Source organism: Peromyscus leucopus, chromosome 23 (genome assembly GCF_004664715.2).
Source record: "Peromyscus leucopus breed LL Stock chromosome 23, UCI_PerLeu_2.1, whole genome shotgun sequence".
In the NCBI taxonomy this organism is placed as follows: domain Eukaryota; kingdom Metazoa; phylum Chordata; class Mammalia; order Rodentia; family Cricetidae; genus Peromyscus; species Peromyscus leucopus.
The window spans coordinates 40,209,541-40,237,487 of record NC_051082.1 but is presented as its reverse complement, the minus strand read 5'-3'; the positions used below and the strand labels follow the sequence as shown (position 1 = coordinate 40,237,487).

General features: G+C 51.4%; 1 protein-coding gene across 1 annotated transcript; it reads right to left on the bottom strand.

Moving 5' to 3' along the window:
* Positions 1-48: 48 nt before the first annotated feature.
* Positions 49-23,583, bottom strand: Snx8 (sorting nexin 8). Its single transcript, XM_037198536.1, has 11 exons — positions 23,538-23,583; positions 22,544-22,767; positions 19,910-20,027; positions 17,607-17,728; positions 15,088-15,168; positions 14,691-14,851; positions 13,766-13,898; positions 7,906-7,974; positions 6,280-6,426; positions 5,854-6,003; positions 49-1,481 (listed from the first exon to the last, which is right to left on the bottom strand). The coding sequence occupies exons 1-11, from the start codon at positions 23,581-23,583 to the stop codon at positions 1,368-1,370; spliced, it is 1,365 nt and encodes a 454-aa protein (XP_037054431.1). The 3' UTR covers positions 49-1,367.
* Between the last annotated feature and the right edge of the window lie 4,364 nt (positions 23,584-27,947).

Genomic DNA, 27,947 nt, shown 5'->3' with positions numbered 1-27,947 from the left:
CCGTGTTCGTAGGGGTCTGTAGAGAGAAACAGCAGCATGGAGACCATCTGTAAACACTTCCAGTTTATTGGGTGTGGCAGTAACTGATTCCCCCTGTCCATAAAGTGCTTCATCCACCCCGCCGAATCCCACAGCACCAGCCTTCTGACTCCCTCAGCCCAGAGTCCCCACAGCAGTGTCCCAGAGCCCTGCTGCCCCTGCCTACCCTCTTCAGGCTAACACTGAGAAGGAAGCACCCAAAGAGGCTGTTCCCTTCACACCCACGGTGCTGGCCCTGGACTGTCCAGTTAAAGCTGAAGCTGGCCCCCCGCTCGGCCCAGGAGAAGGGACGAGCAGGCGGGAGATCTGTCGATACTTGTGCTTCCCATCTTTCTGGCAGCCCAAAGCATGGCTGTGGTGTGGCATACAGGCTCGGGCAGCAGGATGCCAGAGGAACTCTGGTTCCCTTGCACCCTGGGGATGGAACCTCAAGTTTGGGGTCAGGCACCCACAGCCCAGTCAGGGAGTGACTATGTGAGAAAAGGCAGGCTCTACTGCCAGGCTCGGGCCCTAGAACACTAAAAGCGCCGGGGCGGGGGAGTGGGCCAGGGCGGGGCAGGGGAGTGGGCCGGGAAGGAAGCAGTTCACATCCAGGTGGAACCTGCTGCCTGACAGCTGGTGGGAAGCGGTCCACACTCTTGACCCTGAGGCCTGGGCACCCAACAGGGATGCCATCTCCAGTGCTCCTCCACAACCCCTTCTCACTCTCACCCTCCAAAACCCAACACAAGAAAGGACCCAGAGCCCTCATCCACTGTGGACCTCGAGAAGCCCTGGACCAGGGAGCCATAGACAGCACTGGAGTGAAACATGTCCTCCAAAGCACCAAACGAACCACTTCGCACTCATACTTGCCGCCTGGCCGCTACTACACCTCCCGGAATGTCTACAGGCCCTCGTCCGCAGACAAGGTCCCACCCTCCGAGACCGGCCGCTCCTTCCAGGCAGCACTGCCAGGCCACAGGGCAGGCCAGCCTCCCACTTCTTTGCTGCTAGGTCAACCCCTAGGCTCTCCCAGCACTCAGCGACCCGTCTACAATCCCCTAGACACCACTTGCTGGCTACAAAAGGCCCTCAGCACTGTGGGCACTGGGCGCAGTCCATTCTGAAGCACCCTAACTTCCCGTCACCGACCCCATCAACAGGCCATGGGGCAGGCTGGGGGCACAGAGACCTCCTGCCCAGGAGCAGGGTGACACCAAGACCACCTGCACAGCCCACAGGCAGCTCAGAGCAGTGGCTGCTGCCTGCAGGGAATCAGCCAGGGACACACTGTTTGCAAAGAGGTTTTAGTGAGGCCACAGGGAGCTGTGTTGTGGGCCTTGCCACTAGTGAGGACACACGCCGTCCTCCTGCGGGGAGCGCGGTGGCGTCAACACGCTGTGAGGTCCAGCAAAGAGGCAGCTCAGCTTCGGCTTCAGGTCATTCCATACCTTGCTCATCTGCAAGAGAGGGAGAAAGGGAGGTGAGGTGAGCGGCCACAACCCGGTCCATGTCAAGCCAATTCCCGTTCTTTGTCATCTGGTGGTATAGACAGGAGGACACTCACATCACACCCCCTCACATACCAGGCTCCACACCAGAGCTTCTGAAAGTGAAGGCAAATCACCCCTATTCCCTCAATGTGGACCCACCCTGTAGAGGCACAGATAGGGGGATTGCGAGTTCCAGGCTAGTCTGGGTTACATAGCGAGACCTAAAAATGAAAAACAGGGCTGGGCTATAGCTCAGGGTTTGAGTGCTTACCAAACATGCACGAGACCCCAAGGTTTTTTTTTTTTTTTTTTTTTTTTTTTGTGATATATATTTTTTATTTTACAATATCATTCAGTTCTACATATCAGCCATGGGTTCCCCTATTCTCCCCCTCCCACGCCCTCCCCTTACCCCCAGCCCACCCTCCATTCCCACCTCCTCCAGGACAAGTCCTCCCCTGAGGACTGTGATCAACTTGGTAGACTCAGTCCAGGCAGGTCCAGTCCCTTCTCCCAGACTAAGCCAAGTGTCCCTGCATAAGTCCCAGGTTTCAGACAGCCAACTCATGCAATGAGCACAGGACTTGGTCCCACTGCCTAGATGCCTCCCAAACTGATCAAGCCAATCAACTGTCTCACCTATTCAGAGGGCCTGATCCAGCTGGGAGCCCCTCAGCCTTTGGTTCATAGTTCATGTGTTTCCATTCATTTGGCTATTTTTTTTCAATAATTGAGTAAAACTGAAATTTATTATATGCCACAGTCGTCCTAGGGACCTCCATGCTATATATATAGCCTCATGGTTCTATGGGTTGTGGTCTGATTGTTCTTTATTTTATATCTAGAATCCACCAATGAGTGAGTACATACCATAACTGTCTTTCTGGGTTTGGGTTACCTCACTCAGGATGATTTTTTCTAGTTCCATCCATTTGCCTGCAAATTTCATGCTTTCATTGTTTTTCTCTGCTGAGTAGAACTCCATTGTGTATATGTACCACATTTTTTTTATCCATTCTTCCGTTGATGGGCATCTAGGTTGTTTCCAGGTTCTGGCTATTACAAATAGTGCTGCTATGAACATAGCTGAGCATGTATCTTTATGGTATAAATCAGCATTCCTTGGGTAGATGCCCAAGAGTGGGATGGCTGGGTCTTGAGGTAGTTCGATTCCTAATTTTCTGAGAAACCACCATACTGATTTCCACAGTGGTTGTACAAGTTTACATTCCCACCAACAGTGGAGGAGTGTTCCCTTTGCTCCACATCCTCTCCAACATTGGTTGAGACCCCAAGTTTGACCCAATAGCAGCGCATATAAAATAAAGAAAGAAATAAGAAGAAATGTAGTAACTGCTCTACAACAGAGGATGATCCTCCTGCCTCCATCTCCCAAGTACTGGGATTACAGATGGGCACACTGTAGCTGGCGTATGCGGCACTGGGGACGGAACCCTGGGTTTCGTGCATGCTAGGCAAGCTGTCTACCCACTGTGCAGGCTGACTGGCCTGGATGCTGTGAAAGCTACTGGGCAGGCCAAGTACCAGGAACTCTAGCAGACCAGAATGTCTGCCTTGAACCACTGAGACTTCTCATCCAATGTGGACAGTCCCGCTACCATGTATCCCCCAAACCCCACAAGTTAATGCCCCCTGGCATACCTCTGTGTGTTCCCTGATGGCAGGGACCAGCTGGAAGGAACACAGCCTCTGCCCATCACCTGTCATCGCTGCCAAGCAATGAAGGCTCCATCAGCCTGTAACCATGACACCCAGGCCAATATAGGGAAGCTAGTGGAGTTGTACCTTTGTGCCATTTTGCAGAATTTGGAACCACACAGGTCAAAAGAGTATCTGCATGGCATGCATTAAAGCCCTGGGTTTAGATCCCCAGCACCACATAAGCCAGGTGTGTGACATGTAGGAGGCAGAGACAATATCAAAAATTCGTCAGGCCTTAAGAAGACTTGGCAAATAGAGATGCTTAGTGCCAACCTGAAGACCTAAATTCAGTCCCAACATAGAGCAGACAACCAAATGCTCTCTTGGAAGGAGATGAGGCTCCCATAGGCAGCAGGAGGCAACAGGGTCACTTGGAAAAGTCAAGCTAGGGAAGATGGGTGTCTGTGTGTGAGGGGGCTACACAGGGCTACAAAAGCAGATGTGATCACACTGGCCCTCCAAATCCTAATCAGAGAAACCCCATCTTGCAGCGAGCCACCACTTAGCTGCATGCCAAGCTGAAAGCAAACCGGCTATCTCTCTCTCCCAGGGCAGGCTGGTGCTTTCTAGAGCAGCAGGGTTCTGATGGGGTGAGGACAGAACTCACAGACACAGAAGGCCCGCTGGCTCTGAGTGCAGCCAACGCTGTCTGAGCCAGTGCTCCCCTCTGCTGCTTTGACACTCAGACTCTGAAGCAGGTTCCTCTGTAAGGCAGAAGCTTAGGAGGGCTAAAGTGATGGCCATATAAATCTGAGTTCGGATGTCCAGCACCCAAGTAAATGCCAAGTGGCCGCAGTAGCCCACAAAGGGAGACAGAAGATCCCCTGAGCAAGCTGGCTAGTTAGCCTGGGTTCAGGCTAACTGCATATAAGGTGAGGAATGTTCAGGAAGACTATTCACATCAACCCGTGACCTCCACATACATGCACACACAACACATATGCATACAAAAAAAAAAAAAAAAAAAAAAAAAAAAAAAAAAAAAAAGGGAGGGGGATGTCCCTGGGAGTGGTGATTCACGCCTTTAATCCCAGTACCCAAGAAGCAGAGGCAGGCAGAGCTGCTCAAGTTCAAGAGCAGCCAGGTCTGTCTACGTAGTGAGATCCTGTCTCAAAAGGGGGCAGGAGACATTGGGAAGATGGCTCAGAAGTTCCGAGTACTTGCTGCTCTTGCACTGTGCCTGTTCCCAGCACCCACATCAGGTGGCTCACAACCACCTACCTGTCCTCCAGTTCCTGGGGACCTGACACCTCGTGGACTCCTGCATACATGTGATACCCATAAACTCATACATAAACATAAATAATGAATAAATCATTTTTTTCAAGATTTAAAACTGTGGTGCATACATGGGGTGCCGAGAGAAATTCAGATAAATAGAGCTTAAGCTTTAAGCTGTTTACGCAGAGAATGGATACAAATGGTACCAGAGGAAGTTAGTTTAGGCTGTTTGTGCAGAGAATAGATACAAAGGATGGCTAAGAGGAAGCTAATCTGGGTTGTTTGTATGGAGATTAAAGACAAATAGTAAGGAAGGAAGTTAGCTCAAGTTGTTTATACTAAAAACAGGAGATGATGTCAGGGCATAAACAACTTGTAAATAGGGTGACCTTTAAAATGATTGGTTGGTTCCTTCATCCCCCTCCTAGGGTTCTGAGGTTTTCTGGTATAAAAGAGGCTTACTGCCCATTAATAAACAAGTTCTTGCTTGACTTGACTCCCCGCTGTGTCTGACTGTCTCCAGGTAAGAGGGAGGCTGGGGAATGGGTGAGTGGCACACACTTACCTTTCCTGGGTTCCAGGCCACCTCTTCACAGGTGACCTAAGTTCCCAGTGGGGCAGGTCCCCACATAAAACAGGGACTTAGTTGTTGGGGAGTTGGTAATGGGAGGGGAAGTGTAGCTGTCTGCAGATATCCACTCTGTAACTAGCCCCCAAAGAACTCATCTTACTCATCACAATGAACGTCAATGTAACATTAACTGGGCTGTTCTTATCACCCCAGTTGTGGGGTAGGCATTTGTTTTACAAGCATTAGTTTTACACACACACACACACACACACACACCCCCAAAAAAATCACACAACCAAGGAGCTAGACAGGCGCCATCTTTGAAGTGCTGCCTCAGCCCCACTGGTGAAAATGAGCACGAGTGGAGGACACAAGCTGAGGTCCCAGAGCTTTAGGCCACTTGCACAGGGAGAGCACCCCAGGGCTTTCCATGACTAGAGTATTCATGGTTCTTGCCCCAGTGGCTCCAGCAGCCATACCTAGAGGCAGCTGATAAGGAGCTTCTAGGAATCTCCTCTGTGGTACAAAGTGTTCCCAGCCAAACTAACCCCTACCACCTCTTTCCCTCAGCTGTAGGGCCGGGAGATTCTGTATGCTTTCCCTGACTACTAGAGTTCTTCTAAAAGGAATGAACCTCCTGACATCTTTCTGATCCTGCTCACAAGGCTTCACTGTCACTTCTGGCCACATGAGAGGCTGGGAGACCCAGGAACTGATCAGGCCAATGGGTATCAACTCCATTCTCGAGGTCACTGACTTCAGGCCACAAGCCAGGCAGCTGAAAACAGGATGACATTAGCGACAGCGGGGCCAGGGGTAACTCACCTCCTTGTGCCCTTGGATCTGGGAGTTCACAAAGGCCCCCAGGATGTGTGAGGTGAGAGGCAGGTAGACGTGGACGAGCTGCGTCTCCTGGTGCAGGCAGTACAGGGAGAAGTAGTTTCGGAGCTCCATGGTCTGGATCACGTTCTCCTGCTGCAAGCAGAGAGCCAATCTGTGCACTGGACCCTCGGATGTAGGATGGAGCATCTGCTCTGGCCCGGGGCTGGCCCCTGCCCTCACATCCACAGGAGGGAACACCAAGGAAATGCAAGGCCAGGCACACAGCTGCAGAGCCCCTGTGACGGCTCCCACTTCCACCAGACCCCAGCCCTGCTCTGGACAACCTCAATTCCTAAGCTAACCCAGCTCACCAGGAGGAGCCGATGGAGCACCTCCAGATGCCAGGCCACCTGCAGCTCTGCTGCTTACCTCCACGATGCGTGACTCCAGCTGCTCCACGGACTCGGGCTCTCGGCCATGCGCGGCGCTCATCATCTGCCTCTTCATCAGGCCGTACTTGTGCAGTGCCCGCTGATGCTTGTGAAGCACGCCCTTCTCATGCCGCTCACACAGGTCCTGCAGGGAGGGAGGCATGCTCACCTACTGCAGCGAACCCTAAAGGGACCCAGAGTCTGGGAGCTCTGGACACTTCAGACACTGCCATCTCCCATCTGAAAGGAAAAAGGACGACAAGAGGAGAGCAGAGGCAGCCAGGGGTAGGGCTCACGCTGACTGGCGGTGAGCAGTCAGGGCCCTTGCGAGGCCTGGCTTTTCCTGTTCAAACAGAGTCCAGGGCAGGGCTGCGTGGGGGAGGGTGATGACCTGAGTGTGATTCCCAGGACCCACAGAGTAGAAAGCAAGAATTGACCTCTGACACATGCACACACACAGACACACAAAGTAATGTAATTAAAATAAGACAGACAGACAGACGCATACACACTGGTTCAGAGCCAAGCCCCACTCACATCCTATCTGGCTCAGGCTAGTCTGGGCAAGGGCAAACTGCACTACCCCAGGCCTCAAAGAGGAATCTCCATTCAAGAAAGGGATTTGTATAGTTGAGGGCCCTGAGGCAGCCCCAAACCTCAGACGACTAACACTACCAACTCCAGACAGCCAGCATCTTACTGGTGGTAGGACAGTGTGCCCAAGAAAGACACATTGGCATCCATTGTTATGCCCAATCAGAAACCTAACGAGAGGTCAGCTATGGTAGTACATGCAAGAAACCCAAGCCCTGAATGGCAGAAGCCACGGGTACCATCTCAGTCATCAGAACAAACTCTTCCAAAACATCCCCCGTAAGCACTGGACTGGCTCTCTGGAGTGCTCTTCAGTAATGAAGGTTTCTCCAGCTCCATAAAGTGGTCCACCCTTCTATGGATGCTGCACACTCTGAAAAGTCACCTCGGCCGTTAGCTCAGCCTGGCTTCCCGGAAGCCATGAGAAGCAGCAAAGCCCCTGCATGTGGACCAGGCCCCCAGTCACTCACAGAGGGCCCAACAGTCATACACACTCATCTTGGTTTCTACCATACGTTACAATTTTCTCCCTGCCCCAACTTGGGATCTTTCTGGGGTGCTAGCAGGAGCCCTGAGCCAGCTTAGGGGGAACCTCAGGCAGACAGGTTTCCTTCTGGTCAGGTGTGACCATCGCCATCTTGAAGTACAGCAGCTGTGACGACTCACATGAGCTCACAAGATCATGCCTGCTAGCACTCCCTCATGGTGGATGGGGGAGACTTATAGGATCCCCCCAAGATTAACTAAGAGGTAAAATGGAATAGGGAGTGGGACTACACTTTAGTGGTACAACCAGCTGTGAGCCATGTTCGCTTCTGGAACCAACCAGTCCCATAACTTCAGCAGCTGGACGTAGGCGGACCCTCTCCTTTGGTCTGTCAACGTCCATCTGGGGGGAACAGATGCTTCTTTGTATCTCTCCTCAGGAAAAGCCACACAAAATCACGACAGTCCCTTCCCTTGCCTGCCTTGACCTCACATCCTTCAACAATCCCCAAGGTCGCTACCATTCAGAATGCCGGGGACTCACTTTGTAGGACTGCAGCAAATCCAAGAAGAGGTTCAGCTTCTCCACCACATCATTCTCTTCCTTTTTACCCTAGGAACAAGGATGAGTTAACCAACATGCAGCACCCAGGACACAGCATCCACCTGGGAACTCACCCCATACCTAACCACAGTTCAGAGAACAGGGGTGAGTTAAAGTTAACCAACATATGGCACCCAGCACCCAGCACCCCTGGAGAGCTCACTCCCCAGCACAGCCCGGCAGCTCAGGCTTCAGGAGGCCCAGAGGTCTCCCTTGGGCTTTCCACGTGCAGTGTCTCCCAGGTAGGACAGAGCCACACCGCATGCTGGCCCAGCAGCTCTGCCCAACGCTTAACTGCTTGTCTTTGAAGCTCCACACGTCCAAAGGGGGACAGATGGGGGGAGGATGCTGGGAGAGAGGCACTTTAACAACAGGGAAAGAGGTCTGGAAAGGGATCTGGAGAGACCAGAGAGGAACACGGGACCTGGCATGGGGGAGGCATGAATGGAGTAGTGAAACCAGACACTGTGGCACTTCCAGGGAGCACGGGGTAAAGGAAGAACCACAGAGGAAGCCAAAGCAGGGGATGATGGGACAGGATACAGGCTCAGGATGTTGTATACAGGCAACATGATAACTGTGAGGGAAAGCCCAGTGCCAAAACTCATCCATGGCACCCTGGGGACAAGGATGAGCAGTGGCCCAGATGCTGCCTGGCTTCCACCATACATGCAGCAGAAGCACTCTGGAGACATGTGACAGCCAAGTGCATACTGCCCATATATGTGCACATACACATGTCCCAGACAATACATGCCTAAAGCTCCTAGTACTCCAGCTGTAGCCAAGAGATATGCTCACCCCAGAAGCCGCATATTGACTTGTGCACGAAGAATCATGTGGGTAAGAGGAGGTGGAAGACTGACAGGAAATGAAGACACTTGGATGGAAACACAGGAACTGGACTGCGAGTCGGATGTGGCCACCTCAGGGGGACTCTGAGATGTCCCCCTAAGCTTCAGGTCACTAAATCAGGCGGTTCCCAAGTAATTCAGTCTCAGGACTGCAGCCAGTTCAGATACTAGGTAATAAGTTCCAGGAAATTAACAGGTGAGCCAAGGGCTTTCCAAGGAAGGTGAGAAGCTTGGAGAGATGGCTCAGACAGCAAACGCCTGCCATGCAAACACGAGATCCTGGGTCCAGATGCCCAGCACTCCCATAAAAAGCCAGGCACGGTACCATGTGACATGTCACCCCAGAGCTGGGGGTGGGGGCTGACAAACCCAGGAGCTCGAAAGCTTGCTGGCTATCCGACCTAACTGAACTGGAGAGCCCCAGGGTCAGTGAGAGACCCTGTCTCAAAAAGTCAGATGGAGCCGGGTGTGGTGGCAAACTTGAGCGGCTGAGGCAGAAGGATCTCTGTGAGTGCCAGGCCAGCCAGGGATACACAGTGAGACCCTTTTAAAGAAAGAAAAAAAGTTGGAGGGGCTAGAAAGACGGCTCAGCAGCTAAGAGCACTGGCTGCTTTTGCAGAGGACCTGGGCTCAATACCTAGCACCCATGTGGCAGCTCAGAACTGACAATTTCAATCCCATGGGATCCACTGCCCTCTTTTGGCTTCTATGGGTACTAGGCACTCACATGGTTCACAGACATACAGGCAAAACATCCATACACATAAAATAAATTCATTTTTAAAATTAAAAAAAAAAGATGAAGAATAGTATACCAAGACACATGATGTAAACATCTGGCTTCTACACAAATGCATACACATGTATACATCGCACACATGGTATTGATTAAAAAAAAAGTGGGGGAAGAATTAGAGAGATGGCTCAGAGGTTAAGAGCACTGACACGCTTCCAGAGGTCCTGAGTTCCCAGTGACCACATGGTGGCTCACAGCCATCTGTAGTGAGATCTGGTGCCCTCTTCTGGCCTGCAGGGATACATGCAGGCAGAACACTGTATACATAATAAATAAATCTTAAAAAAAAAAAAAAAAAAGACAACAAACGAAAGGGAAACACCAGCTGACACAGTCATCCTGGCCTAGCTGACATTCTGGGGCTTTCTCCCTGCTATAGCAGGAAAGGGGATTCTGACTCACTGGCCACCACATCCCATCTGTGTGTATAAGACCTGATCAAAAACAAGAGGCAGGCAGAGCTCTGTGACTCTGTGAGTTTGAGGCCAGCCTGCTCGACAGAGTGAGTACAGGGCAGCCAGGGCTACACAGTGAAATCCTGTCTAAAAAAAAAAAAAAAAAAAAAAAAAAAAAAAAAAAAAAAAAAAAAAGAAGAGAGCCCCTGACCATGCCACCCAGCATGTGCCTTTAGGAAAGGCACAGCGCAGGGGCTGGAGCCATTGATTCCTCCACAGGTAAGAGCACTTGCTAGACAAGCATGTTGACCTGAACTCAGATCCCAGTGCTCAGGGAAAGCTGGGGGTGGCCGCTTGCACAACTGTACCCTGATGCTGTGAGGCAGAGACAGCAGGATCAGTGGGGCTTATTGGCCACCTGCCTAGCTCCAGGTTCAGTGTGAGACCCTGTTTCAAGGAACAGTGCACAGTGATGAAGAGAGACCTCAACATCCTCTTCTGACCTCTGCACACAGGCATGCACACCAAGCTGGGCATGTTGGTGCAGACCTGTAAACCCAGCACTCAGGAGGCTGAGGCAGGAGGATCACAAGTTCAAGGCCAGGCTTGGTTACAAAGTGAGTAGCAGCTCAGCTTCAGGAACAAATTGAGAACCCTGTCCCCGCAAAAAACTAAGACCCTAAACTAAGCAAAACAAAATTCCATTAACTTCAACGTACCTAAGGAATGGGAGGAATATCAAGGAAGCAGTACATCCCCCCAAGTTAAGTTTCAATAAAGAACTTGATCATGTTAAAGCACAGGGCTGGGAGGAGCCTCAAGGTACTCATTCCCACCCAGAACTCTGGATGCATGAACTTCAAGATGGAGCCAGCTGGATCGGAAGGGCCCTGGGCAGAGACTGTCGTTCAGTGCTCTGCAGAATCCCAGCACCTGACCTAAGGCTTCCCACAGACTCTGTGACAAATAGCTTCATTCATGATTCTTGAACCCCACTTGGAGGACATATACACTGATCAAACCAAGTAGTCTGGGCTGGTGGGAGGGCTCAGCCAGGTAGGGCGGTTACTGCCAAGACTGACAACTGAGTTCAATGCCCAGGACCCATGTGGGTAGAAAAAGAACTGACTCCCACTTGTTCTCTGGCCTCCACGAGCACACACACATATTTAACAAAGAAAAAAAAATAAAGAAAATAGTTGGCAAGGGCATGGTGGCACATGCTGTAGAGGTGTGCACGTGGTAGCAGAGGCAGGTGGAGGTCCAGACCAGCCAGGGCTGCATAGTGAGACCTTGTCTCAAAAAAAAAGGAGAGAGAGGAAAAAAAGAAAGAAAATAGTTGGAGCCATTGAGGTGACTCAGTGGTTAAACACACCCGCTGTGAAAGCAAGCCTGATAACCTGAGTTCAACCCCCAAACTCACATAAAACACCTGATAAGCTCCAGGGTTGGGAAACAGAAACGGGAAACCACTTGGAGGTTCTCAGGTGACCACCCGGAATATACAGCGCTGCAGACATAAGAGGCCCTGCCTCAACAAGGGAGAAGGGAAGAGAGAGGGGGCTCTCCAAAGTTGTCCTCCGACCGCCACACATGCACTGTTACACCCAGGTGAATGCCCACGCAGATGCACACACACACGCACGCACGCACGCACGCACGCGCGCGAACAAAAAATAAAAAAGGATGGAAGATAAACTGATGATCTAGTTCTACCCTCTTATACCTAATCAATGGAGAAACCGAGGTCCAAGGGCCAAAGTTACTATGGCAATGTCACGGCACACACACTACAAAGCACAGGCCTTGCCCAAGCCCCTGACACCTCAAGCCTTGTCCCTGTCTACTTGGAGAGGGGCACTAACAATGGGAAGGAACGAACTTACACTGGTTAAGAGGACTAATGAGATGGCTCAGTGGGAAAAGACCCAGACCTTCAGACCCGAGCTCAGTCCCCAGGACCCATGCCACAGGAGACAACCAGCTCCTGTAAGTGACCTCTGACCTCCACGTGCACACTGTGGCACACATGCACCACCCCTCCCATACAATAAATAAATGGAAACTTAGAAACTAGGGGGCTGAAGAGAAGGCTCGGCGGTGAAAGCACTTGCTGCTCTTGCAGAGGACCTGAGCTCTGTTCCAGCACCCACACAAGGTGGCGCACAATCTATTGAAATTCCAGTCCTGGGGATCCGACACCCTCTTCTGACTTCCTCAGGCACTTGCACACATGTGCACAAACACTTATTATATAGACACAAATGCATATACACAAATAAGATCTTTTTTAAATTAAAAAGGCGAAAGATACCAACACCGAGGGCTGGGGAGACAGTATAAAGTGCTAGCCTTGCAAGGATGAGGACCCAAGTTCGAACCTCAAAACCCATATGAAAATTCAGGGTATACTGGCTCCCGCTTGTACTCCCAGTGCTGGGTAATGGAGACATGAGCATCTCTGGCCTAATTGGTGAACTCCAGGGCAATGAATAACCCTGTCTCAGAGGAGGTGGATGGCATCTTTGAAGATGACATGTGAAGTTGTCTCCTGACCTCCAGTCACCTGTGAACACATACATGTGTACCTACCTGTACACACATGAACCACACACATTAGAAAAACACAGGCACATTTCTAAAGGGCATACACCGGCTCTGGGAGGAAGAAAATCAGGGACTTTCCACACAAGCAAAGCGGTGAAAATTCCCTCTTCGACAGAAACCCCATGGGCCCTGAGCTTCCAGTCTCTACAGAAAAACTCCCCCAAGTCCCCAGCAGGCGCATCACTCCAGACAGGCAACTGAAAACGCTCTGGTCCTGAGCAGGGAACAGAGCTTCAATAAAGATGGCAACTTGTTTATAACTGCAGCTTGAGTGGCATCCCAGACAGCGCCAGCTACTCAGAAGACAGATGCAGGAGGATTGTTAAGTTCAAGGCTAGACAACTTAGTGAGACCCTGTCTCAACAATAAAGACCCAAAAATAAAAAGAGGGCTAGTGAAGTACCTTGATGGCTGAGCACCTGCCTAGTGATGGGCTGGGGTGTGGCTCAGTGGTAGAGCACCTGCCTAGAATCCCCAGTGAGGGGCTGGGGTGTGGCTCAGTGGTAGAGCACCTGCCTAGATCCCCAGTGAGGGGCGGGTGTGGCTCAGTGGTGAGAGCAACCTGCCTAGAATCCCCCAGTGAGGGGCTGGGGTGGTGGGGGCTGGGGTGTGGCTCAGTGGTAGAGCACCTGTCTAACATGTGCAAGGCCCTTGGTTCACTACACACAACAAAAATAAATAAATACATTTAAAAATAAGTAGAGTTCCTGCACACACACAGCAGCAGAACTTTTTGAGGCTAAGTAGATACAGAGGAGGAAGTTCTTGGGATACTGGGCACTTAGTTATTATTCCAATGGGTTAAACCACTGGTTGCCACGCACAAGCTGGCACAATGGGAAGTATGTGGTCCATCCAGAAGCAAACGGCAAGCGCGAGACTACAGTGCCAAGGACAGATCCATTTAACCTCAGCAACGCCAGGACTGGGGACAAGGACCCAATCTGTTTCGGTCACTAGCGGCCTTTCGGAAGCATAAATGGCTCAGGGGGAGCCACCCAGAACAGATGGGCACAGGCAGTCTCCACTCAGAGATGGGAGATCATCTCCACGGAGTTCTCAAAGCCAGGCTAAGCACAAGGTGCTCCCCCACACAGGACAGCGCGTTCTGGGTTAAGGCACCCACGGGGGCGAGGGAAGCCACTCACCTGCTGAGCAGCCTTGTCTGCAAGCAGTGCGAACTCCACCGACAGGCCTTTGAGTGCTTGCTTCAGGGAGCCCCACGTGCTGAGGTGCAGAGCAGCCCAGGAGGGCAGAGGGGTTGTGTCTGAGCCTAAAGCACTGCGGGAACAGAACACACACTCACCTGCCTGTCCTCCCCGAGATGTGTGTCTCCAGGAGGGCCAGGGCTCCGGGAGGCGTCTGAGACTCTCAGAAGGTTCGGTAGGGACGTTTGGAAGCAGGCGAGGAAGGCACGGTCTCAGGCCCCTCTAGACCCAGGAATCATGGCTGCTGCCCACAAGCCCCCGAAGCCCTGTGTGCTGGCGCAGCTTTGTCTGCCATGGGCTGCTCTCACCAAGGCAAACAGTTTTGGATTTTAGGTTTTATTTTTTAACATTTGTGTTGGTTAATATTGTCAACCTGGGAGGGTCTAGAATCACTATGGAAACAAACTCTCTGGGCATGTCTATGAGGGAGTTTCCAGACTGGGTTAACTGAGGTGGGAAGACCCACACACCCCTAGTATGGGGTCCTGAATAAACAGGAGAAAGTGAGCTGAGCCCTAGCATCCATCTCTCTCTGCTTCCTGACTGTGGATGTGATGTGACCAGCTGCCTCCTGCTCCTGCTGCCATGCCTTCCAACCATGATGGACAGTACCCGAAAACTGAGAACCAAGATCAACACCTTAAGTTGCCGCTGTCAGGTGCTTTCTCTCAGCAGTGTGAAAGGTGCCAAGGAGACAATGGATGAGCAGCCATGGGAGGTGTGTAAGGACCCCAGAGCCCTGCATAACACCCCCCATCGGCTTCCTCCTGCCCCCTCCCGCCACCTGTGGATCTACTCTTCTCCTTCCCACAGTGCAGTGGGTCAGGATGGTGATTCATGCCACAGTCCCTACAGGGCCACATGCCTGAGCTCCTTCCCGAATATGAGAAGATCAGCAGCATTGTCGATGGCCCGGGACGCGATCCGCTCGGCTCTGTCTCGAAGCTTGTAGAAGCTGTTGTAGACATTTCGAATCAACTCCCGACTCATGGCAAACTGGGTCTGGATGTCAGCTGGGAGGAAGTCCTAGAAACGGGTGGCAAGAAAAGAGACAGTGGTCTGTTGCTTACTCTCAGAAAGAGGACATCCTGGAGCCTGCCTGCTACAAGCCGAACCCCACTCCCAGGGGATCCAACAAGGACAGGTGGTGGATAATGGTGTGATCCCCACCGCCCAACAGAGGCGTGCTGGGGATCATCAAGGGTTAGCACTACCATTCTTCTGCTTAAGAGGGGGAGGAACAGCCAAAATCAGAAAACTACCTTGGCCCTAGCAGCCAGCTTACAGTTCGTGAATTCATCTCCCACGCACTGGGCCGCCTCCTTGAGCTTGTGCTGAACATCCTGAAAGAGGAAAGAGAGAGCTTCACCCTCTCCTGTCGGCATCGACACCAGCTGAGAGCAAGCGAGCTCCTCAGAAGTCCAACAATGAGAGAGCTAGGCTGGTGATGCTCGTCTGTCTTCTCAGCACCCGGCAGATATCGGCAGGAGAAAGAAAGAGCTCCGGGCCAGCGTGGGCTACACACGAGACCCTGTCTCAAGAAAGAGGGGCTGCGGAGATGGCCCAGTGGGTAAGAGCACTTGCTACCCAAGCGTGAGGACCCAATCAGAATCCCCAGAGTCAAAAGCCAGGGGTTGCCTCATAAACCTGTGACCCAGCACTGGGGGTGGAGACAGGGTGGCTGGCACTTTCTGGCCACCAGCCTAGCTCCAGGTTCAGAGAGAGGCCCTGTCCCAAAGGAGTAAAGGCAGCAAGTGACAGAGCAGGACACCAGACGTCCTCCTTCAGTCTCCATGCGTGCACACACAGGCATGCACATGTGCTCACACACTATACATACACTACAGGAATGCGCGCGCACATGCATACACACACACACACACACACACACACACACAAATAAGAGAGAGAGGGGGCAAACACAAGCTTCTTAAAAGTTGGATGTGGTGGTGCATGCCTGCAACCCCAGAACCCAGAAGGCTGAAGCAGGGGGATAATTCCTGAGTTCCAGTCCCTGTCTCAAAAAAAAAAAAAAAAAAAAAAAAAAAGTAAAAACAGAGGCAGTCTCTTCCGAGGAGAAACTTGCTTTTGTGCACTTGCTGGTCCACCGGCATTCCAGAATGTCTTGGCTTCTCACAGACTCTTTGGGGTTAAACTGTAGGAAAGAGGCCAACCGAAGGACAGGAGCACAGCCAAGCCCCACCTCCAGCAGAGAGCGGGGCAGGCCCCTGTCCAGAATCACAGAGTTCCACCTGCAACAGGCTCGGCATGGACCCCAGAGACAGTCTCAGGGCCCCCACGAGACCCTGCGTGTGAGACCCACGCAGCCGTGGACTTCCTGTAAACAGATCCTCAGGGTTAGGCAGCCGTAGAAGGCTGGGACAGCTGGTGGGAAAGGAAAGGTAGGGGGCACTGGTCTCAGGCCAGGCCCTGACATGTGGCCCTGGATGGAAGCCTCACTGGCAAAGCCAAGCCTTCAAATCAGGCAAAGGGTCACCTGGGAAACAGAAACACACAGTGGGCAGCCAAGTCTGTGTGAAGAGCTTAAAGACCATTTCTAATTTTCTTTTACCAAAAAGGGGAACCGAGGACGAAGGACATTACAGACCCACACCATCCACGGATTGACAGAGACAAGAGACCTTCCTGTGACCATAAGGAGGGCCGTACCTTCTGCACCTGACCTCCTTGTCTCTGTCTGGAGTGCAGGTGGCTTCCTGATTCCACCCTCATTCCTGCTCTGGAATTCAACACTACTGCACCCCAGACTCAGAGGCCACGCCCGGGCCAGCAGTCTCACTAGGGAGCAGGTAGCTACCTACCACGCATGGGACTCGAGCGTCGAAGGCGGCACCACAAAAACAAACAAACAAGGCTGTAAGCGTCTGCACTATCTGTCCACTGGGGGTGGAGAGTTACCTGGGTATCCCCTGATTAAAGTAAAAGCCTGGGACCTTCCTAAAGAGGCCGGCTGCCCCTTGGGGAAGTAAAATCAAGTGCAAAAGCCGGCTGTTTGGGGGAGACGGCTCAGTGAAAGACCCTGTCTCTAGAGAGTGAGGTGAAGAGGGATGAACAGGACACCTGACATACTCCTCTACCCTCAGCATGCACACAGACACAGGTACTCACACGTACATATTCCACACACACAAGCATACAAAACGAACTGGGCTCACTCCTGACTGCATCCGTGCCCCCTGCCTTGCAGCCGGGTAAGGGTTGAAAGGCCCCAAGTGCCCATTCAAACACACATTTCCCTGCCCACCCATCACAGAATCCACCTGCCAAGAAGCACCGGCGGTGTCTCCCACATCCAGTCACGAATTCTTGGGCTCGCCCAAGTGCTGTCTAGAGAGCACTGGGCTCTGATTCCTAACACAGGCACACACAATGCCCTGCCCCAGACTCCACCACAGTCCTGCTGGAGGAAAGATTCTGCCTCTAGGGGACCATGCCAAAGGTACGCAAAGCCTCCAAGTCACACCAGGAAGCCTCTTTAAAAGGATGCCCAGCCGGTACTTCAGAAAGAAACCTTGCTCTGTCAATCACAAATCCACCCTGCACATTCGAACAAGGAAAAGGAGAAACACAGGCTCAGGGAATAAAATCCAGGTACGGGCTCCCAGCACTGGGGAGGCTGAGACAGGAGGATTGCCTTCAGTATGAGCCCAAGCTGGGCCAGTCTGAGTGTGCAAACAGGTCTCAAACAAAGAAAAGAATGCAACAAGAGTTTTGGGCCCCAGGACTCCACCCAGGACAGGACCCTGAGGGACACACTTACTGAGCCACTGAAAGAGAGGAAGAGTTTGAGGAGCACATCCTCTGAGAAGGGCGGATGCCGGGCCACCAGGTTGATGAAGCGCTTCAAGGCCCTCCGGCGGCCCTCGATGAACTCCCTGTCGGCTGGAGAAGAGTACAGGGTCACCACGGAGTTGGCAGAGCGCCCGCTCACAGCAAGCTTCCGAGCACCTCACCAGAGGGCCATGGAGCCCCACCTCCGAGCCCTCAGTCACACATGGGTGCAGGAAGAGCCAAGACTGTCCATGTCAGTGAGAACACTGGGAGGCTGGGTGTGGTGGCACACGTCTGTATTCCTGGCACTTGGGAGGCTGAGGAAAGAAGACTACAGCAAGATGGAGTACAGCTGAGCTACAAAGTGTCTGAGGTCAGGCTGGACCACACAGCAAGACCCTCCGTCACACAAAGAACAGTTTTGGGAAGCGGTGTGATTCTACACAGCCACCTACACCACAGGCAACTTAGGAGGATGTGGCTATAACATCACTACAAGCACACAGCTTCATCATGCTAATGCAGCTCAGCATCCTGTGCTCATTATTCATAACTTATAAGTTTATTATTATTAGGGCAGGCCATGATGGCACAGGCCATTAATTTCAGCACTTGGGAGACTGAGGCAGGAAGAATGTGATCTCAGTGAGTTCCAGGCTTATCCAAGTTAGAGTGAGATCCTTTCACACAAATACCAAGTCAGGTGTGGTGGCACATGCTCAACACTCAGGTCCCAACACTCAGGAGGCAGAGACCAACCTGATCTAAATAGGAAGTTCTAGGGCAGCCAGGACTGCCTGTCTCAAACTAAAAAAGCAAAAAGAAAAACACAGTGAGATAAGGCCCATCCCCATCCCCATCCCACCTCAAGCCCTCCAGGTGTCCCTGAAGGCTGAGCTCTCAGAAATGCCAAGTCAGGTGACACTGTTTGCCCAGAGGCTCCAGGTACTAAGCCCTGCCTGGACACAGCCAGCTTGGATACAGGCAAGGGTCCCTTCCTGGCAGCTGATTGGTCAGTGGGGGACACAGCTGTCCCAGTGGCAGAGAAGGCTGGGAAGGAGGCCAGGCCACCAGAAGCTGAGCCACCCAGCGGGTGTACGATGGAAGCCTGTTTATATCCACATTGAGGAGGTTCAGGACGGCAGAAGCTGATCACTACATAAAAACCCAACCAAGCTCCTCCCTGTGCACGTTCAATTTCACTAGAAAGGTGGGACATGGGGAACGAGAACTGGCAGTCTCTGTGCCTTGTCTGTGCATAAAGTCTTACTTTTCTGTTGTAGAGATAGGGTCTGGTATAGCCCAGAGTGGCCTGGAACTCACGATCCTCCTGCCTCAGCCATCATGACTGGCATACCCCTTTAATGGTTTACACTGTCGGCTTGATTGACAGGAAGGATCTGGAATCACTTAGGAGACCAGCTCTGGGCAGGTCTGTGAGGGAGTTTCTAGGTCACAGTTACTGGAGAGGGAGACACACCCTAAAGGTGGCCAGCTCCATTCGCTGGCCTGAGGTCAAGAGGAGGAGCTGAGCCTTGCATCTCTGCTTTCCTGACGGTGGGTGCCATGTAACCACTGCCTCCTGCGGCCATGCCTTCCCCCAGCACACTGCACCTCCCCTCCTCACGCTGCTCCTGCGGCCATGCCTTCCCCCAGCACGACTGCACCTCCCCTCCTCATGCTGCTCCTGCGGCCATGCCTTCCCCCACCGCGACTGCACCTCCCCTCCTCACGCTGCTCCTGCGGCCATGCCTTCCCCCACCGCGACTGCACCTCCCCTCCTCACGCTGCTCCTGCGGCCATGCCTTCCCCCAGCACACTGCACCTCCCCTCCTCACGCTGCTCCTGCGGCCATGCCTTCCCCCAGCACGACTGCACCTCCCCTCCTCACGCTGCTCCTGCGGCCATGCCTTCCCCCAGCACACTGCACCTCCCCTCCTCACGCTGCTTTTGTCGGGCATTTGGTTACAGCAACAAGAAAAGCAATGACTAGATCCTGTGATGGCCAGTACCCTACAAGAAGCCGGCCAGAAACTAGTATCACACATCCAGCCTCAAGCACCCTGCAGGGGCACCCCTGAGGCCAGAAGGCACCTGAGGCTGCCCACCCTCCTCCAGAGCAGGGCTGTCACCACAGAACAACCTGGGTGCATGTGCGCTGCAGACCTGTAGCCAGCCCGTCCTAGACCATGAGAAGCAGTACCCTGGGCTACAGTGGGTTCCCCCAGCACCATGCCACCCAGGAGGGCAGCTTGCTTCCACTTCACTGGGCCTCCCCGAACCCTGTCTTACCTCCCAGCATTCTCTTGGGTGGAAGGGCCGGCACCATGCGGTACGGGAACTTGTGAAGCAGCACTTCGTGGAAGACCACAAAGTCATTGTAGCGTCTGTATACGGAGGACTTGAAGCGCTACAAAACAAAAGGAGCATGGCAAGCAGGACATCAGCGACCAAACCGTTGCTTCTAGTCGGGTGCTCTACCACTGACCATGCCCCAGCCCCTCACTGGGGGATTCTAGGCAGGGGCTCTACCACTGAGTCACACCCCAGCCCCTCACTGGGGGATTCTAGGCAGGTGCTCTACCACTGAGCCACACCCCCAGCCCTGATTTTACTTTTTGAAATCAGATTTCACTAAGCTGCCCAGGCTAGCCTTGAATTAATATTGTACTCCAGGCTTACTTGGAAGTTCAACTCCTACCAAGTCACTGGGAATCCATGCCTGTGCCATGAGGCCCTGAACCATGGCATTTCATCAGCCCTCTTTGCTTTCTCCCATCATGCAACAGAACTCACAGGAGAGCTACCAAATTCCTCATCCTCTCTCCCCAAGTTTTTGTCAAAAGTAAAAGTTTTAGAATTCTATATAAATATAAATTTAATATAAATATAAATTTATAAATATAAATTATAATGTTTAGATAACTCTTTGTCATGATGAGACTTCTTCACTTCTTGGATGGGTATCATCCTGCTCTTAAAAAGTAAGCATGAGAAGCTGGGTGGTAGTGGTGCATGCCTTTAATCCCAGCACTCAGGAGGCAGAGGCAGGCAGATCTCTGTGAGTTCCAGGGCAGCCTGGTCTACAGAGTGAGTTCCAGAATGGGCTCCAAAGCCGCACAAAGAAACCCTGTCTCAAAAAACCAAAAAATAAAAATAAAAAAAGTAAAGCATGAGGCTGGGGAGAAGGTTAGACAGGTTCAGTACACAAGCATGCAGACCTGACCTCAGATCTCCAGCATCCATGTAAAAGCCAGGAGGTATGGTAGTGTGAGGGCACACCCTGTGTCCCTACCATTGAGAAGCAGAGACGGAGCCCAACAACAAGAAAAAAAAAAAAAAAGGCAAGATGGTGGTGGTGCATACCTTTAATCCCAGCCCTTGGGAGGAAAGAGGCAGGCATCTCTGTGAGTTCCAGGCCAGCCTGATCTACTGAGTGAGTTCTAAGACAGGCTCCAAAGCTACACAGAGAGAACCTATCTGAAAAACAAAACAAACAACCACCACAGGAGGAAAGCCTGCCTGGGAGGGCCCTTCCCAAGTTCTCATAGATTCTACTGCAGCAAGGAAAGACCACAGGATGGCAGATGGACCTGCTGTTCCTGAAGCATCCCTGAGGAGGCCCTCCAGCTCAGGCCTGCACCACACGCCTCAGGACAGTTCAACTGCTGGTGAGCAAGCGTCCTGCAAGTCCTGACCTCACAGAGCAGAGAGAGCCAGGCAGGAAGCGCTCCTACCATCCCAGCACTGGGAAGATAGAGAAGACTGTGACCTCGGGGTCAGCTGGAGTGCCTAGGACTTCCAGGCTAGCCTCAGTTACATGGTGAGACTGCCTCAAAAGAAGGGAGAGAGGGAAGGAGGGAGGAAAGGGAGGGAGGGAGGGAAGGAGAAGGGAAGAGAAGGGGAGGAGAGGGGAGGAGAGACAGACAGACAGGGAGGCAGGGAGGCAGGCATGGCAGTCCACCGTGACAGGAGGACACCCGCACACTGGGCCTTTGTCCCGATATGAAATGATCACAGGTTTTCAGACTAAGCCTGGTGTAACCAGGGCTGTGCTTTCTCAGAAGGGTGTGGGCCCTGCTCTGAGGACAAGAGGATGGTGTTAGTCACGAACTACTCTATCACAGGACAGACAGCAAAACTCTCCCTAACCCATCCTAACCGGAGCAAGACACCAAAAAAAAAAAAAAAAAAAAAAAAAACCCACAGAAGAAGGCACAAAATGACCAAGATAGGTGTGCCACAGGGACACCACCTGCTGAGCACCAAGGTGGCATCACCAAAGGGGTGAAGGGCAAGATGAGCTGGTCCTCCCCTGTAAATAGAAGGCAGGGTCGGGACCCAGACTCCCCAGGGCTGATGTTCTTCTGATGGTCAGGGGATTGCTGGCTGATACTGCAAACCAGCACTGTGGCAACAGCACCACAGGTATGCACCCTGGAGACAAAAGAACTGTGGCTGGGCATGGTGGCAGAGGCCTTTAATTCCAGTATTTGAGAAGCAGAGGCAGGCAGATCTCTGAGAGTTCAAAGCCAGCCTGGGATACACAGTGAGACCCTATCTCAAAAACATTTAAAAACAAAAACAAAAAAGATTTCTATGAACCAAGTTTGGTGGCTCAGGCCTATAATCTCAGGTCAGGGCACTAGGAATGCTAGAAATTCAAAGACAGCCAGGGCTATGTAGCAAGATCCGTAAGAAAAGAAAAAAAAAAGAAAAAAAATAAAAAAAAACATCAAAAATACTAAGAATAGCTCAGGTGGAACCAGCTACAGGCACCAGACGTATTCAGAAATTGGCTGGCCAGCTCAGGTGCATCTTCAGGTGTTGGGTCACACCCTAGAGCCAGCCAGACCCCTCTCCCACCACCCCGCCCCAGGCTGGTCTGTGGCTGTTCGCTGCAGCACACTGTTGAGTCTCAGTTACCTGGCTGGAGACTTCGTATTCCACATGCTTGAGGAACAGGCCCTTCTTCTCAGGGATGAGCTCCACCTGCACCGTGTCCCTGGCCAGCAGCTCCTGCAGGGTGTAGGACAGCAGCAACGGATTCCCCTGCGGCATCTGCATTCGCCCGGGGTCCAGGTCCCGCCGCTCAGTGACCTGGGACGTTCGTGGGCCTGGGGGAGACAAGGTAGATGACAGGTAGACAGCTGCTCAGGGGGTGGGGCCTCCCTGTATCATGTGTTGGCTCAGCACATGGACTCTGGCCACAGCCACAAAGCCACAGCAGACCCACCCCCATCCCCAGGCTATAGCACCCAGAAGAAACCCTACTAGGAGGCTTCATCTGTGTGAATGGGTAAGTTCATGGAAAACTATTACAGTGCAGTTAGGGAGGAAGGAAACGCTTGCAATTTAACAACAGACAAACAATTTATAAAGATATTCTTCCAAAGATGTACAGTGGCCAAAAGCACTTGGAGAAATGTTGCACATCATTACCACTAGGAAAACAGGAATCACAGCAAGAGAAAGACACTACCACCATGATGGTGCTGGTAAACCCATGTGTCTGTGCACGAGTGTGCGGAGACCAGAGGTCAGACTCACATGTTATTCTTCATGCCATCTATCTCGTTTTTTAAAATACGTATGTGTGTTTGCCTTCATGTATGTGTGTAGCAGGTTTATGCAGTGCCCATGGAAGTCAGAAGAGGGTGTTGGATGCCCTGGACCTGGAGTTAACAGAGAACTGTCAGCTGTAGTGCTGGGAATTGAACCTTGGGTCCTCTGGGAGAGCGGCCAATGCTCTACACTGCTGAGCCATCTCTCCCGACCCGTCTTTGGTTTTGTTTTTAGACTGGGTCTTGTGGGGAGCCAAGGACACTCTGAGTGAATGTGTAAGTGGATGAAGACCTGACTAAATGTGTATTGGTGACATGGTATAGCCACGTCAAGGATATCAATGCCTCAGACCCACGGGAATTGGCAAAATCTTCTTCCCGTAAGACGAGGCTCAGAGGCATGGCAAAGCTTCTTCTGGTCCAAGTACAAGTGTTTATGAACCACTGACCAGTGTGTGCAAGAACTAACGACTGCTGCTTCCTCTTCCCAGACAACCGCAACCTGAGACTGCTCTCCTACAGACCGCCTTCCAGCTAAGTCCTCCTGCCGTGCGGAGTTCTTCTTTGTGTAGCTGGTGCTGTTCCATCACAGCAAGCACCACACACACACACACACCAGCTTTTCTGTACGTGTCTATGTGTCTGTCCTTTCTTCATTCCCTCACTGGCCCAGTCAGGGGTCTAGGATCAAGCCATTTCGGACTAGGCAGGGTCTCTTCCTTTACCTGGAACTCATCACTTCAACGAGGCTGGTAAGTATGAGACCCACCTCATCCAGGAACCATCCTGTCTCTGCCTCCTCCACATCACTGTACCTGGCCTTTTATGTGGGTTCTGGGAGGCGGAACTCAGGTTTGCGCCTGTGTGGCAAGCACTGTACCAAGAGCATCAGCTCCCTGGCTCTATAATGAAAAATGATTGGCTTTGCTCTTTGCTTTTGTGTTCTGAGTCAGGGCCTCATGTATTCCATGCTACAATTAAATCTGCATGTAGGGAGGATGACCTGGAAGTTGTAATTCTTATGCCTCAGCCTCCTAGGTACTGGCATTATAGGGGATGCACCATCATATTCAACCTAGGGGCTTTCTGAAATGGGAACATGTTCTTAAAATGCTCTAAATATTTTTATATTTAAAATATAAATTGGGCAGTGGTGATGCACACCTTTAGTCCAAAACACCAGGGAGGCAGAGGCATGTGGATTTCTGAGTTCGAGGCCAGCCTGGTCTACAAAGTGAGTTCCTGGACAGCCAGGGCTACACAGAAAAACAATGTCTCAAAAAACAAAAACAAAAAAGCCCCAACCAGGAGGGTGGTGGCTCAGACCTTTAGAGGTAGGCTGATCTTTGTGAATTTCAAGGCTAGAATGGTCTACAGAGCAAGTTCCAGGACAGGCTCCGAAGCTAAACAGAGAAACCCTGTTTTTTGTTTTGTTTTGTTTTTTGTTTTTCTAGACAGGGTTTCTCTGTGTAGCTTTGGATTCTGTCCTCGATCTCGCTCTGTAGACCAGGGTGGCTTGGAACTCACAGAGATCAGCCTGGCTCTGCCTCCCGAGTGCTGGGATTAAAGGTGTTCGAGAAACCACCGCCCGGCGAGAAAACTTGTCTTAAAAAAACAAATAAAAATGCTCTAAATAACTGCCGGTTAGAAAATTCTGAATATACACAATATACTAAAAACATATTGCTTAGGGATCTGGGCTGATGGCTCAGTAGGTAAAGCATTTGCCATGCAAGTGTGCGAACTTGAGTGTGCATCCCCAGAACTCACAGAAAGCTGAACTCATTAGAAGCACAAGTGTCTGTGATCCCAGCACTGCACAGGGAGATGGGAGGCAGAGGCAGCAGAAATTCCGGAGGCTTGAAGGCCAGCTAGCTCAGAGTGGACAGCAGTGATGAGACCCCGTCTCAAACAGGGTGGAAGCCAAGAGCTGACACTGGAGGCTGTCCTCTGACCTGGACGATGGCATGCATGCACCCACCCTCTCGCAAACACCAAGGGTAATAAATACAGATGTATATGCATATAAACGTGCGTATACATACATACTGAATAGTACCTGGGTCTACTGGAAGGACTTTTCTTCTCCAGAAGTGAGAAACTGCAGGTTTGAATTTTTTTTTTTAATTATGTGTATGTGTGTGTCTGTATGGGTGTGTGTGCACCTAAGTGTGGATGCCGATGATGGCAAGAAAAGGGTGTTGGATCTCTTGGAGCTACAAGCAGTTGTGAACTGCCCAAGTGGAAACCAAACCTGGGTCTTCTGCCAGAGCAGCAAGCTCTCTTAAGAGCTGGCACCATCTCTCCCACCCCAGGGTCTATTATTTTAAGTCATGGAACTGGATTTACAGACAGCTGAGCCTCCACATAGGTGCTGGGAACTGAATGCAGGTCCTCTGCAAGAGCAGCCAGTGCTCTTAACCTCTGAGCCATCTCCTCAGCCCCTTAGTTACTTTTCTACTGAAGAAAGAGAGACCATGACCAAGGCAACTTATGAAAGAAAGCCTTTAATTGGGGATTTGCTTACAGTTTCAGAGGGTGAGTCCCTGACCATTATGGCAGGGAGCATGGCAGCAGCCAGGCAGGGGTGACAGGAGAGCAGTAGCTAATTTACATGTTGAGACAACAATCTCTAGACAGACATCGAGCCAACTGGAATGTTGTGGGCTTTTGAAACCTCAAAGGCCACCTTCAGAGACACACCTTCTCCAATAAGACCATACTCCTAATCCTTCCCAGTTTCACCAACAAGGACCAAGCATTCAACTATACAAGCCTATGGGGACCATTCTCATTCAAACTGTCACAGAGTCCTTTCTTAGAATTTCCTGGTTCATTTTGCAGACTGGGAAGTGGGGGGTGAGGCAGAGAGAGTAAGAGCAAGCTGACAGAGAATCTTGAAAACACTGAGGCAGAGGTGATTCTTTGTATACAAGGAAACCCTCAAGGCAGACCAACAGCCACTGAAGTCAAAAGAAAACAAGCCTGTAATCCCAGCACTTGCGAGGTGGAGGCAGGAGAATCAGGAATTCAAGACAAGACAGAAAGAGACAGACAGATCAGGCTGATGTAGGCAGGACATGGTGGTACACACTGGTAATTCTAGCACTCAGGGGCTGAGGTGGGAGGATCCTGATCTCAAGGCCAGCCTGGTCTACATAAGGAGACCTGATCTCAAAAAATAAAACAATAAAAACAAAATCCCAATGGTGATACACGCCTCTAATCCCAGGATCTGGAAGACAAAGCAGGACAACCACACCTGCCTTAAATGTAAGGCCAGCCTGGGATACAGCGTGACACCCTATCTCAAAGCACGATGTAAGTGACATCAATGTGATATAAGTGACATAGGAATAGAAATATGAACAGAGCCAGCAGAAATGTAATAAACAGAGGGGCAAGAGAGGTCTCTATTAAAAAAACTTTTTTTCCCGCCAGGCACTGGTGGCACATGCCTTTAATTGCAGCACTTGCGAGGCAGAGACAGGCGGATCTCTGCGAGTTCGAGGCCAGCCTGGAATACAGAGTGAGTTCCAGGAAAGGTGCAAAGCTGCACAGAGAAACCCTGTCTTGAAAAACCAAAATAAAAAAATACATTTTTTTCCAGACAGAGCCTCATTACCTTACCCCTGGCTAGCAGGAATTCGAAATGTAGACCAATCTAGCCTTGAACTCAACAAATATCCGCCCACCTTGGCCTCCCAGGTGCTGGAATCACAGCTGTGCACCACTGTTCCTGGCTGAATTTTTTCAAAGTTTTCTATTAAGCATTTATTTATTTCAAGATTTCCCTGAAGATTAGGTAAGACAGTCCTCTAAGACAGCCTGAAATCTCACTAATGATTACCAAAGGATCACATGCGGATGAAGAACGTGAACTCTGCACACCGGAGAATCTAAAGGCAGATCTCTTCAGCACAAACAACACCTCCACCCCCGGCCTCTCTCTGACACCCTGGAAAGGCAGGCGTGGGGTGCACACCTGTAACCCTGGGTGTCCTCAGGAGTTAGAGAACAGCGGAGCAGAGTCTGAGTCAGCCTGGGCTACACAGACCCTGTCTCAAAAACTCAGGAGAGGGTCTAGTGACACGGTCCAACAGGGGACGGTGCCACCAAGCCTGATGACCAAAGTGGTGAAAGAGAACCAATCCCTTGAGTCCTGACTTCCACAAGCATGCTGTGGCCGGCACCCAGCCCAGCCCAGCCCACACAATTAGACTAAAAAGATAGATATATATAGAGAGAGGGGGGAGGGAGATGGGGGGGGGCTAGGGAAAAAGGCCAGTCAGTACTTGCCATGTGCATACCAGGGCCTAACTTATCTTCAGCACCTATGACTGTCAGGCTAGATGTGATGATGGAACTCACTAACTCCTCCAATTCCAGGAAGTCTGATGCCCTCTTCTGGCCTCCTCAGTAACCACACATACACATGGTGCACATACATACACGCAGACATACACTTATATACATAGATGGATGGATGGATGATGGATGGACGGACGATAGATATAGATAGATAGGTAGATAGTCGTAGGTAGACAGACGGATGGATGGATGATAGACAGATAGATAGATACATAGATACATAGACAGACAGACAGACAGATATACAGATAGAGCAAGCGAGTCTGGCACTGATGGTACACACCTTTAATCCCAGCACTTGGGAGGCAGAGGCAGGTGAATCTTGAGTTCTAGGACAGCCTGGTCTACAGAGTGAGTTCCAGGACAGCCAGGCTACAGAAAAACACTGTCTCAAA